This window comes from Dermacentor andersoni, chromosome 10, assembly GCF_023375885.2.
Source record: "Dermacentor andersoni chromosome 10, qqDerAnde1_hic_scaffold, whole genome shotgun sequence".
Taxonomy (NCBI): Eukaryota; Metazoa; Arthropoda; class Arachnida; order Ixodida; family Ixodidae; genus Dermacentor; species Dermacentor andersoni.
The window spans coordinates 109695368-109707927 of record NC_092823.1 but is presented as its reverse complement, the minus strand read 5'-3'; the positions used below and the strand labels follow the sequence as shown (position 1 = coordinate 109707927).

The following is a 12560-nucleotide window of genomic DNA, read 5'->3' as shown; positions in this document are numbered from 1 at the left end:
CGCCCAGTTCTCAGGTGAGGCTCTCCGGGCTTAGCAGTCTTGAACAGTATTGGAATTGAAGATTTTCACTAAACGCCAGCTGTGCGGACCTGCCGAAAAGAAGGCTTCTTCTTCTTCTGCTTCAGCGCATGCACTATACAACCTGTCACGTTGTCGCGCGCCTTTGCACGGCGTTGGCATCTCCGTTTACTACTTGGCGACCAAAGATTGCTGATTTCACTTTATCCGTTAATAATTAGATTACCATGTTTATCATAGTAACCTGTCCTATTAGTCTGGTGTGCTGCTATCTAAGAACTATCCCATGATTGTCTAAAAAAATATCCGTTGGAGCTCCTTTCATGATTAATGCAGACGTTCATGCGAATAGAACTGAAGCGATGTGTAGGGACACGCGGTCTTGTCTGATTTTTCCCTTCTATGTAGTCGATTCGCTCAATTTTCTTGTAAGGACATCTTCACGTTTCTGTTGCTCAACGATCCACACTGAATGAGCGCTATTGCCCCATTCATTACACTACTTTCTTCACACTCGACTGTTATTGATGCGGGCTTTTCCGCTTCTCTGTAGCTGACCCCTCAAATTTTATTCTGGCGATAAGTAACCCCTTGGCTCCTCTTTTGCTTGTCTATCCGGGAACCTGCACAGTGGCGCATACCCATTCTGGGGGATGTTCACATACTTAGTTTCACATTTGCATTTACCCATACCAAATGGGCGAAGCGGAATATTCGGGCACATACCCAGTGACACATGCCCAGTTGCACATATTCAGGGACCCAAGTTGTCTATTCTTGCACATGTCTATTCATACCCAGTGGCACATACGAAATGGCCCAAGCGGCCTACTCGCAAATTACCTATTCGGAGACCGAACGAAATCGCACACATACCCAGCAGCCAAGAGGGATGAGGGAACATTCCTAATGTGAGATAGCAGAGAAGACGTTCGGTAAAGCTCTGCCTGGGGCCTGCTACTCTGCGCAGGGTAAAGTGGGAAAAGGAAAGGCCATGCTGTCGTAATTCATGTTGATCCAGGCAGACATGCTTGATCAGTATGTCTGCCGTATGATGGGAGAGAGAGAAAGGGAGAGAGAGATTAATTGAAGCTGAAGTTAGTAGGCCTGCTGTACTGCATTGAGGTTTACAGCACAAAAATTTACCTTAAAGATGAGTTGTTGCTATGTCCATTAGACATTTCATTACGCACTGAAGGTCTGGTAGTGGAAGACCATGCGACATCAGCGCTTACTTTCACGCATTAGTACCACCGGCCGCCGACGACTGGAGCCACCTTCGTGTCTTCGTCGGTGTCATCAGCTACGCCGAAAGCTTTCCGAGATGTTTGCCAATTACTACGTATTTACTCACCAGTCCTCTCTATCGTGCCTCCGGGTCTTTAGAGTATGCAAAGAAATAAATAAATGAATGAATGAATAAAAGAATCAATAATTTAAAAGAAATAAGAGGGAATGACACTGATTCAGGTTTTAAAAAGAAAAGAATGAAGGCAGTGCGGTATTTCGTACAATTCCAATGAGTATTTGAATGGTTTAATTTCTTTGACCTCGCTTTTGCAAAGTGTCGCAGAGTTTCTTGAATTGTTTAAGTGGTCTTGTGCTCGTATTCCAAGGCAGGCTCGTGATAAGGAGGAGCCAGCCGGGTAGGGGGAGCTGAAGTGGGGGAGCGTCAACAAAATTTAACGCTAACCTTCCTCCTTCTCACCCATAGATTGGATGGTCGCGTGAGTCTAAGGTATCGACCCGTGCGAAAAAGACGTTTTGAGGTGTCCACTTGCGCGGACCGGCAAGAGCACACACACGTCCAATGCGTCCGAAGCAAATGACGTGTTTTGGGTGATAAGCCGTTTCAAAGTGACACTAGGTGACCGGCTCGGTGGCCTAGTGGCTATGTATGGTAGTCGTTGTGCTGTTGAGAAAGAGGCCGCGAGTTCCATTCGGGTCTGCAACGGCACTGTTTGCGAGGGGGTGGAATGCGAAAACGCTCGTGTACCGATAAGTAGGTGCATGAAAACCCAGCAAGTGACTGTTATTGTCCAGTCCATCACTACGCGGATACACGTAGTCCCTTTGATGCTTTTGGCTGTAAACAGAATCAATCAATCAATCAATCAATCAATCAATCAATCAATCAATCAATCAATCAATCAATCAATCAATCAATCAATCAATCAATCAATCAATCAATCAATCAATCAATCAATCAATCAATCAATCAATCAATAAGTATTCGTTGGGAAACTTACGCATCGGAAGAAGATTTGGACCGCGCCTTTAGGTGCCCACACGAATGAAGCCTCCGTTTCGCTGCATGGACTTACGCGCAAATGTTTGCAAATTTCTTCATAGGTGAGTAAGCTTCATCCGGTCCGCATCTCTCACTGACATCTCTCGCCCGTAAAAGCGATTCGAATATAGCACGTCATTAAAGTGCGAACCGGTTGCCTCCGGAAGTCTCCGGTCTCTCCGCTCGACGTAGTTTTACGCGAAAAGCGGTACGGAGTGAAAAGCCGTTACGTTACCGGTATTGCTTGCCGGCGGTGTAGCTCGGATGGTAGAGCGCTCGCTTTGATCGATACCCAGCACCTGCAATGAATTTTTTTTTCTAATTCGGAGAGAAATTGCCTTACTCGGTTAAAATGTAATGGAATATCCAAGGATATACTGCCACAAAATTTTGATGTCATAGCATTAAGGGCCTGTGTTTCAGAAAATCCGCTGTCGGCGCCGGCGGTGTTGTCTATGAGAGAAAACTACTCTCGAACCACACAGGTCCTCCACGTGGCGCAGAGGCGTTATTGAACTGATTGAATATCTCTGAGTAAAAAGCGTGAGAAAATTAGTAAAGCACGACTTACACGCAACCTACAGACATGATAGCGTCGGATTTTCATTTGAGTATACGAGAGAAATTAATTTTGTTATTCGGAAACGCGTACACAGACCTTTTATCCAGCTGGCGTTTGAGAATTCGCGCGGCTGTGCACTGCCTCCAGTATCGGCCCACGCAACAGGCCGTGTTTCTACCAGAGAGTTCGCCTTAGTGCGTGGCGTTCACCACCAGCGTTTCCCGGTAAACATTGCGGTTATATAAGCTGCAGTTGCTTGGAAGCGTGAGTAGCAGTTCGGGATCTTCGAATGCTGTCGCGTTGCACTCCTAAAGGTGAAGCTTAAGCATCCTCCAATTTTTTCCCTTTTTAACACTTACCGAGAAAGCAATCGAGTAAGTACTTGTGGTTTCGAGCTTCAATTCTTTCCGAGTATAAGGAATAACTAATCATGTTCCTCGCTACAGCGAAACGCTCAAAACACGTGTCCACTACAACGAGGGATATTATTACGAAATGTTGTGGTATTACGCCCCAAAACCAGGGATTGCGAAGCACGGACTAAAATAAATGACTACAGCATTATTTCGACCTCATAAGGTACCATAACGTGAAGCTAAAGAGCGTTTTTCACTACTCACGCCATTTAACTGCTATCTCCGTGACGGGGATCAAACCCGTGACATAGAGCTCATCAGCGCGAGCAACCAGAGCTAGAAAGCTTCAGCAACGAGAAGGGTGAATGTGTGAGTGTGGGATCTGCATAACCTTTTCAACAGGAAAATATTTCTAGCCTATCGGCATACAATAGGAAAGGCCGAAACTGCTACGTGCCAGTTTTCAGCACCAACAGCACAGAACTTTGCAGGCATTTAGCGCGCGAGCTTAACTGGCCAGCTCGTGAAATCGGCGGTGTCTGTCTGAAGCCGCGAAGCAAGTGAACGACGAGGGCCCCTGGGCCTGCACGCTGGCTCCGGTTTGTCTGCTCGTTTCTTCTCAAATTTAATGAGCACTATGGACAACCACAACACTGAAATCTGAGAATTAAAATCGGTAATCTAACACTCTGAACACAATGACTGACACGCATATATGCCTGAAGTTGCGCTGCCTAAACGTTTGCTATTAATGGATAACGAAGAAAAATATAAGAACCAACCCCAATCACTTTTCAAGAACACGTTAAGCAGGTGGAGGGAGGTGGTTATTTGCGGCAATATACTGAACACTGTTGTGGGCGCCGCTCCTTTTTGCCACCATGCCTTACCTGTACGCGGAAGCCATGGCAACCGGTGCTTCGAGTGCCACTTCCTCAAGACACGCATTCGGAAACCCGTGCAGCGTCAGCCACCGCCTCTGATCGCAGACGCTGTGACCAGAGGCGCAACGTCTCAACGACAGCGCCTCAAATCGCTGGCTGGCGGGAGCGAAGAACGCGAGGACGCTCTCCTTACCACACTGCCACCATGCCGTACTCAACGGTGCCACCCCGCCAGCGGTACCACCGTAGTGTCTCCCACGGCGCGGTTTTCTACGCGCAAGCGGAACTTGCCAGCTTGTGAAATCGGTGGTGTCTGTCTGATGCCGCGAAGCAAGCGAATGAGCAAGGCGCCCGTAGGTGAAGAGAATCCTGCGCCGGGGCAAGCAGGAATTGAGCGCGCTGTACGCACCGCACAATGACTCCACTCAGAGGAATGTTTAGGTAACGCTGAGCGAAGTGGGGATAGAGAAACGAGGCGAAGCGTCGCGGAAGAGGAAGGTAGGCGGAGTCACGCTGGGTTGACTTGCTCTATCAGTTGCTATCGGTTTGTTGTGCGGTGCATACGTACCGCGTTCTTCTCGTGATAACACCGTCTTCGCGCGCCGTACGCTGTATGTGCGAGTGAAAGCGTGCGGCGGCGAGCCGACGACGGCGTCTCAATATCGCGTGCGCAAGGGGAGGAAGCGCGTCGAGTTCCGTCGGGCGCACGGCGGCGGCGCAGGGAGTGGGGCGTTGTACTTCGACCACGTGGTCGCGCGGGCTTTATCTTGAAAGCGGTCCGGTTTGGGGGCACATTCTACTTGGGGCGACGGTTCGTAGCTTTGTGTACACTGTGTTCTCACCGCACAGTTGGCGTCGAAGGGATAGGCAGCACGAAGGTCACTTCGCTCGCTGCTGCTGCCTTAATGCAGCGTTTTGACAGCGAATGTCCGCGGTCATCGAGTGTGAAGTGCTCACGTTGTCGTCGTTCCTCCTTAGTATTTACGCAAAGCCCCATATTTTGTGGTGACGCAAAGGCAAGATTCCACAGCAGGAAGTCCCAAGATATCTCTCTGGGGACATTTTGGATGGGTCAAATGTGAAAAAGAGGCTCTCCTCCGCGGACGTCCTTCTCCCTTAGCGGAATTTGCTTCACCACTGCGAAACCTCTTGTCTAGAGTCCATACTACTGTCGTTTTCTCTTCTTTTGCTTGTCTCGATGAAGTGATAGCTGCTCGGCGGGCCAATGTATTATGGCTCTGTGTAATAACCAGGCGACGGAACGGAGGGGGTGTGCGCATTGCGGCAACCGGGACACCCACTTCACTTTTTATTCATGGAGCGTAGCTCCTGCCACGTCTCGCGCGTTGCACTTGAATTGAATACGATGGTACAGACAGCTTGCATTCCCACCGCCGGAGCAAAAAAAAAAAAAAAAAAAAAGAAAGATTATAGATCTCTCCTAGCGCTGCTCTGCAACATGGAATCGCTTCAATTCCGATGGACGAACAGACACATACGCTGTGCAACATCCTCAGCTGGCCTATCTATGCGGCAAAAAAAAAAAGTCCATTTTCTTGACATCAATGGTCACCTAACTGTTGCTCATGACTGCATACAACTGATCAAAAGTGAAAAATGGTTGGTATCGAAGCACGGCAAAATTTAGAGTGCGAATTACTGCATGGGGCACAAGCTAAGGCACAAGAAAAGACGGAACATGGCACTTACTTGCAATTGAGAGATTATTCGTAAAGTAAAAGCTTTATAAGCCCAAAATGTCCTATGTCATCAGATATCATCAAACGACATAAAAGCAGAAAAATGAACAAAAAATACGACAAAGATGAATATAAATCGGTGTTAGCACGCCAATAAATTTGCCACGTGTTATAAGCGCTATAGAAGCATGACTGACACACCGTGCCCCCGTTTTATTTATTTAGCTGGCCTCTACAACTTCTTTTGTTGCTCCATCTTTTTGTTTATAAAGGACTGTTGTATTTTCAAAGTGAGTGTCCATTTACCTCGTGAATTGCAGTCTCTTACATGCATTGCAAGATGTGTGTGCGTAATCTCTTTTGTGGAATTCGAACTTCAGCCTAATGTTTAAACAACGGAAATTTTGGCCCACATACGTTTTCCCACAACAGAAAGGCACAGTGTAGACCATTGAAGTTGAGCATAAAACGAAATCGTTTGCCTGATTAACAGTGCAACCAGACCGATCGCTTACATCTGTAGTGGAGCTGCTTGATCTTCCACTACGCCTCCGCACGGCTGAAGAAATGGTGGCGACCTTGTTCTCCGTAGCCAAAACGACATCCACGCCATAGCCGTACGCTAACTTTTTCAACCTATGCGAAAGGCAATGGGCATATGGGATGACGGCCAGCTTTTCTTTCTCAGTCCCTCTAAATCTTCACGTGTGCTCTTTCTCGTTGCCTGCTTCTTTAATCGTTCGAGCAATTTTCTTTCCCGACGAAGATATGACGGAATGTGGGAACGCCGCCATCTGGAGCCGGCCTACTTGCCCTGAGACGCCGTCGCCTACTTTGCGGAGGCACGACTTCCACAAAGCGTTCCTTAGGCTCGAGAGAGCCATACCATTTTTGATCAAATTGGAGTGGCTGGAACGAAAGTCCAGGATTGACTTTTTGGATCTGGGCTGGTACTCCCTGGTTTGGACGGTGAGTAACATCTATACAAAACCAGTACAATCCACTTTTTCTTGAGATTTTTCCGCTAAAGCCTCCAGCTGTTGTTCAACAGGAGCAGGACTCATTTCCGTGAAAGCAAGCATTAAGCAAGCATTCCTAAGTTTGCCTCGTCCATCCTCGTTGCGCTTTTGTGTATACAGTGGCAACCATTGTGGGTGTATAGATGGATGACGCGTGCGTTCTTCTTTTTAGCGTTTTTCAAGTTAGCGTTTTTCATTGCAGATTTAGAAGGAACGGAGGAGGAAGACGACAGTAATCAAAACTGTCGCCTATTTACCAAATTCATCTGTCGAATATCTTCATTAATCTATTCTCTGCATATATCTGGTCTAGCGCCCTCCTCCTTATTGTGGTGAGGATGAGACGGTAGAATACTTCTTGTCATGCCGCCCTTTCTCTCGATTAAGAAAGCATACTTCAGTGGGACGATCTCACGGTGCTGGATCGAATCTAGCCGTTCCCTATATTCGATATTTGAAAGCCTCCTCTCAAGGACATTACTGTACGGATGTTGTTGCAGATGTAGTGAGGTTAATAACTAAATCAGGACGACTTCCTCTGTAAATTCTCGAATATTTTAAAATGTAAACTCATTCTCTTGTCTTGATATATTCGAAATTTCATGTTAGGGTTTCTTTTTAGATTCGACTAATTATATTCAAGAATGATCCTATATTCTTGGTCAATCATCCATAGTAAGAACGAGGCACTCGTTGATGAAACTCAGCCAACACTCGCGTTTATGCTACGTTTAATCGTGTGGTTTTTGCAGTTAGCGACAACACGCCTCGATTACAAAGGAAGGAAGACACATAGAAGGCGCGCAATCGCTCTTTTCTGCTCAAGCACAAACGCTGCGACTCAAGAGACACCTTCGCACTGCGTGCCACGTGCCAGGCCTGAATTATGCCGTTACTCGGCCACGTTGTTGTGCAGTCCAGACAAGCCGGTAGACGCGTTCTCACCGTGCCGTCGATAGCTGAGTTTTTAGAGCGGCGCACTGTAGAGGTTTCATCCGAAGAGGACATCCATAGGTCGCTGGTTCGAATCCGGCTCGACTGATTGAGCGTATTTGTTTTCTTTATTGACAACCTTGCAGACTTTTGTTTAACGTTGTGTAACAGTCAAAATAAAAATCTATTCGTGTCGAGCAAACATAGGCGCTTTCAGCAGAAATGCTGTCGCCCGTTATAGCACGTGTTTCAGAGAACACTTTCAACAATTTGTAAAGGTTCCCTGTGGCAGATATAGCACAATTCTAGCTCATGAGTTGGTCTACTGAAAGAGGCAAACATTACGTGCAAAAAAAGTATATGCATATTAGAGTAATTAAAAAGGCACTAACTAAGATTTGAACTAATTACCTTATGGCCCAAGTTGTATTTTCCACTTTCTAGCCGTGTTGTTCGCAAAGCAGATCCACTTGCAACGAATTATCATGATGACAACCTTTTCAGGAGGTCCGCATCCAGATCGTTTTTGCCTGAATGCATGAAACGACGCGTCTTGATAAGAATGTAAATGGAATGCCAATGCATTTCTCCGTAAAGATGGGGAATTAATATCTTGAAAATTATGTCATCCTGTAAATTCGTTCCAATTGGACCCGCCTTGCAAACTCCACGGCTATAATCTGTAAATTGCAATATGGAAGGTAAAGTTATTAGTTAAAACTTATTCAGTGAATGTTAATTAGTCCATTATGCATTTCAATTTCTTCTGCAAGTAGTGTCCGCCAGTTCGACTACACTACCTAATGAACCAGAATTGTATTATCTGCCACAGGAAACCTTTAACAATTTCTGAAAGTGTTCGCTGAAACACCTTGTTTGTGCAACGGAAATACCGTAGACGTCAAAGGATGAGATTGCAATAAATTTGATAACGTGCATGACTGAGCGTAAAATACATAATCACAGTGTCTACATAATGTAACCTATCATATACATTACTGTAGCGACGTATAATGTCAACAGATTTAACAAGAATGCCAGCAGCCACGTCAGAAAAAAAAAATGAAGTTACTGTCCACTGACTCCCGGGATGCGTGGGATCCGCATAACATTTTCCCCACATTTCTGCGACCGGAGTATAATTACTACTGCCGCACAATATGACAGAATGCATACGAGGAGCCTCAAAACGTCACAGAACACATTTTAAATACCGAATTAACAATAATGGGGTTCATTGAGTGCCCTTTGCTTCCTTGATATTGAGTAACCTGCGCAAACAATGTCACCCAGTGCGATGCCTTCAGGATAGGCCCAGTGTACTGTTCGCAAGCGGTAGTGCGTGCAAATCACGTGGAGACACTTTAGGTTAAAGGCATGTGCCCCCCGGGAAACCCTTGACTAGAGCGACTGAGCCTTCCCTGCTTAAAGAATTAAGAGACAATTTCTGACATGTTCGAGAAGGAAGGCAGAGCAGCAATTGCGGTTTACTGTAATTACTATAACCACCCTTGATATTAGAGTCTACTCTTTAAGCAATAACAATTTCTTCCGTGTAGATAATCAATAGTGCAGCAATCAACAGTGAGCAGTGTAAATTTGCATCGGCTTAAAGGGGGCTGCTTTCTTCCAAGAGGATTTTCGTTAACTATATATCCTGATGTTTTCTCAGAAGGTCACGGTGAATTTCTGTATGCAATGCAACTGAAAACTGCCGCATATTGTGCTTACTGCTACACGTCTATACATTAGAAGAAACTTTCGTATTGTAAAGGTTATGGAGATGCCACACTCACAGATTGGCCATTCTCGTTGCGGTACAGCTTTCTGGCTCTGGTCGTTGGGCTGGTGAGCTCTATGTCACGGGTTTGATCGCCATCGCGGAGACAGCAGTTGAACGGGGCGAAGGGAAAAACGCTCGTTAGCTACACGTTAAGGAACCTTATGTGGTCGAAATATTTATGGCGTCAATTATTTTACGCGGCGCTGAAGAGTAACAATCCGATTTATTGGACGCTTGCGCCTTTATATCAGCCTCCCGGCTGACAGGCTTACACAGCATGGTGTCCAAGCTTGAGGACCCGGGTTGCCAGGCCCGATACAGCTTATTTATGTGGCCGATAGAGCAACTATCCATATTTTGTATAGACGTCTCGACCTTTCGTTTCGTCTTGCGGGAGAAACGGCGGCATTTATTTCTGCCCCCTTTGAAGATTAGCTTCGCGCCTTCTTCATTGCATCTCATTGCATGCATGGCTTGGTGCACTATAGTTTCATATTTAACTTACTAGGGGAACTCTGGCGCAGTGGTAGTCCGACCACTGTGGAAATCACTTTGGTCTGTAGTCTTCAATTTGAAGTTACATTTGTAGACCGAGGAACAAAGTCTCCTTTATCGGGAAGTCCCTATTCCCAGTAATTTTGGTCAGGGGGGCATGCATATGTACTATACGTGCGCGTAGTCATTAAAACATCTGTGCATGAGTTTATGTATATATTCGCAATGGAAAAATCATGGTCCTTTTTTCCCATTCCCAACGTGCAGCCTGGAATTCTGATTAAGTTTCAGTAGTCTCTTGGTCAAAAACACACATCAACTTTCAAAGGGCCAGTGCTTTAGCTATCCAAAGTATAAAATTATATTTGTCAGGTAAAAACGAACGCTCACGAAACACACAGAAATACTCTGTACCGTCAAAACAGATAGGAAGTTAGAACATAAGTTTGTGCTTTTCTTTGGGCTGAGTGCAAATGAACATTTAAAATCGTAAATATAGCAGATACGAACTCAAGAAGCTATATTTTGATGTCGCCAACAGGACATCGCGCCCAGTCATTTCATGCTAAGCTTCCGGTGGCTTCATTCCATGATTTCCTCGGTTCGAAATCGACGAGACTCTTTAAAACTTCCAGGACTTTTGCTGCCACCACTTTTCCCGCTCTTCTTGCTGGATGACTTGGAGCTCTCCACGCTTCCGGTCTTGGACTTATTGCGTAATATCCTCTGTACGAGGGTTAGTTTCATGTAATTCATGGACATCCTGGTGAAGTATGAAGAGTGTCTGGACACGATTCGTGCTTCTTCCACCACTGTCGTCCGTGGAAGGAGCCGGATGACGAGCAAGGAGACGAAGAGGAAAAGTCCCGCAACGGCGAACACCAGGTCTTCGTGTCCAGCTGGCTTCAGGATGAGGGTCATTGTCGCGCACATGGCCGCGACACGCCCGAAGGCGAATGCCCAGCAGGCGACACCGGCGCGCACTGCGGATGGAAAGAGTTCCAGGACGTAGGTGAAACAGTGTATAAGGATTACGTTTGAGACGCCCTTGGACAGGACGAGTAAGGTCTTGCTGATCGTGACGTATCCAGCACCGACCGTCACACTCAGCGCGCATTGTATGGAGCCTGTCAATAGGAAGCAGACGCTGAGCACTCTGACGAGTGCGACGCCGGTCATCAGGAAGTGCATCCCCGCGTATGTCGTGAGTGTGACGACAACCGTGAGGCATGGGATCCAAAATTCGTTATACTGCGCTGTCGAGAAGACATCGAGGTAGAAAACAAAAGATATGGAGAAGCAAACGGCAAACATGGCCAACGCTCGACGCCGGAGGGAGCGATAGTCGACCAAGTCTTCCGTGTCCGAACCATCGCGACTTGCGTGGTTCTTCATCTGTTCTCTCAGTTTCTCCACGAGACAGGCAGTGACAGGAAGTGGGGTATTGTTGGTTTCGGCAGCCTGCATCATGACTGCTTCGGCCGCGTCCAGTCTTCCTTTCGCGACGAGCCAACGAGGCGACTCTCGGGCGGTAGACAAAGCCGGGAGCAGGAGAGCTGTCGGGGCCAGGAACATGACCTGCTTCAGACGCCAGTTGATGACCATGGGTTTGATGATGACACTCCAAACCTCACATAACGCCAGGCCCAGAGCCGCCACGAGGAGCACTTGCTGCGGCCTGTGCGCGTGCGTCATCACCTCGAACGGTATGAGGCAGGTAAAAATCGTGTGTACCGCGACACTGGCCCCGGTAAGGAAGCGCACCGCAGCGTAGCGCACGTAATTTGTCGCCGCGAAGGTGCACACCATGCAGGTCATTACCGCTGCGGCGGAGTACAGTAGTATGACTCTCCTGCCGACGTAGTCTACGAAGGCTCCGGCCAGTATAAGGGAAACAACGGCGCCGGCGTTGTGCAGGGCGACAAGGGTGGCCGGAAGCAAACGTTGGTCGCACACCATGTTCCAAGAGCTCACCGCACTTGCCTCGGGCGTCCTAACGTTGTAGTCCCACTCTTCACAGGGCACGACGCGTGTGTCGCTGGTGTCCTGTACACATCGGTTGTACCACTCGTCGGCCCCGGTTAGAATAGCGCCGATGTTGCGATGCTCAGCGGAATCGCCGTGTTCAGCGGGTGGCATGCAGCGTTCGTAAACGCGGCAGCGGCTGAAGCGTCCGTCGGCCTCGACCGGTATGGCAATATTCTTCCAATCGGCTGCAGAGATGTTGAAACCGGCTTGTGGCTTGCACCAATGGTCGACGTCATCGGTGACGTGGGAAATCATCACGGTTTGGCAATGAGCCGAGAAGAGTCCGAAAAGAATGAGAAAGAGCATCCTCCTCTGGAAAGGGCCGTAACCAAAAGCATCCTGGCAGTCAAACGACTCGCTTGTTCGGAGATCGGCGCCCGCGAGTCGGTGGGGGAGAAAGATGTCCATCGCCTGGTTCTGAGGTCTTGTTCTTCTGGTTTAGTAGTCCTGGACAGTCTCGGAAGAAAGGATTCCTGACGAGGGCTAGCTGTG

The 12560-nt window shown here is 47.5% G+C and overlaps 1 protein-coding gene across 1 annotated transcript; it reads right to left on the bottom strand.

Annotated features, from left to right (window-relative positions):
* Positions 1–10622: 10622 nt before the first annotated feature.
* Positions 10623–12323, bottom strand: LOC129388070 (solute carrier family 22 member 13-like). The gene has a single exon (XM_055078095.1). It carries the CDS (start codon positions 12321–12323, stop codon positions 10623–10625), a length of 1701 nt encoding a protein of 566 aa, XP_054934070.1.
* Between the last annotated feature and the right edge of the window lie 237 nt (positions 12324–12560).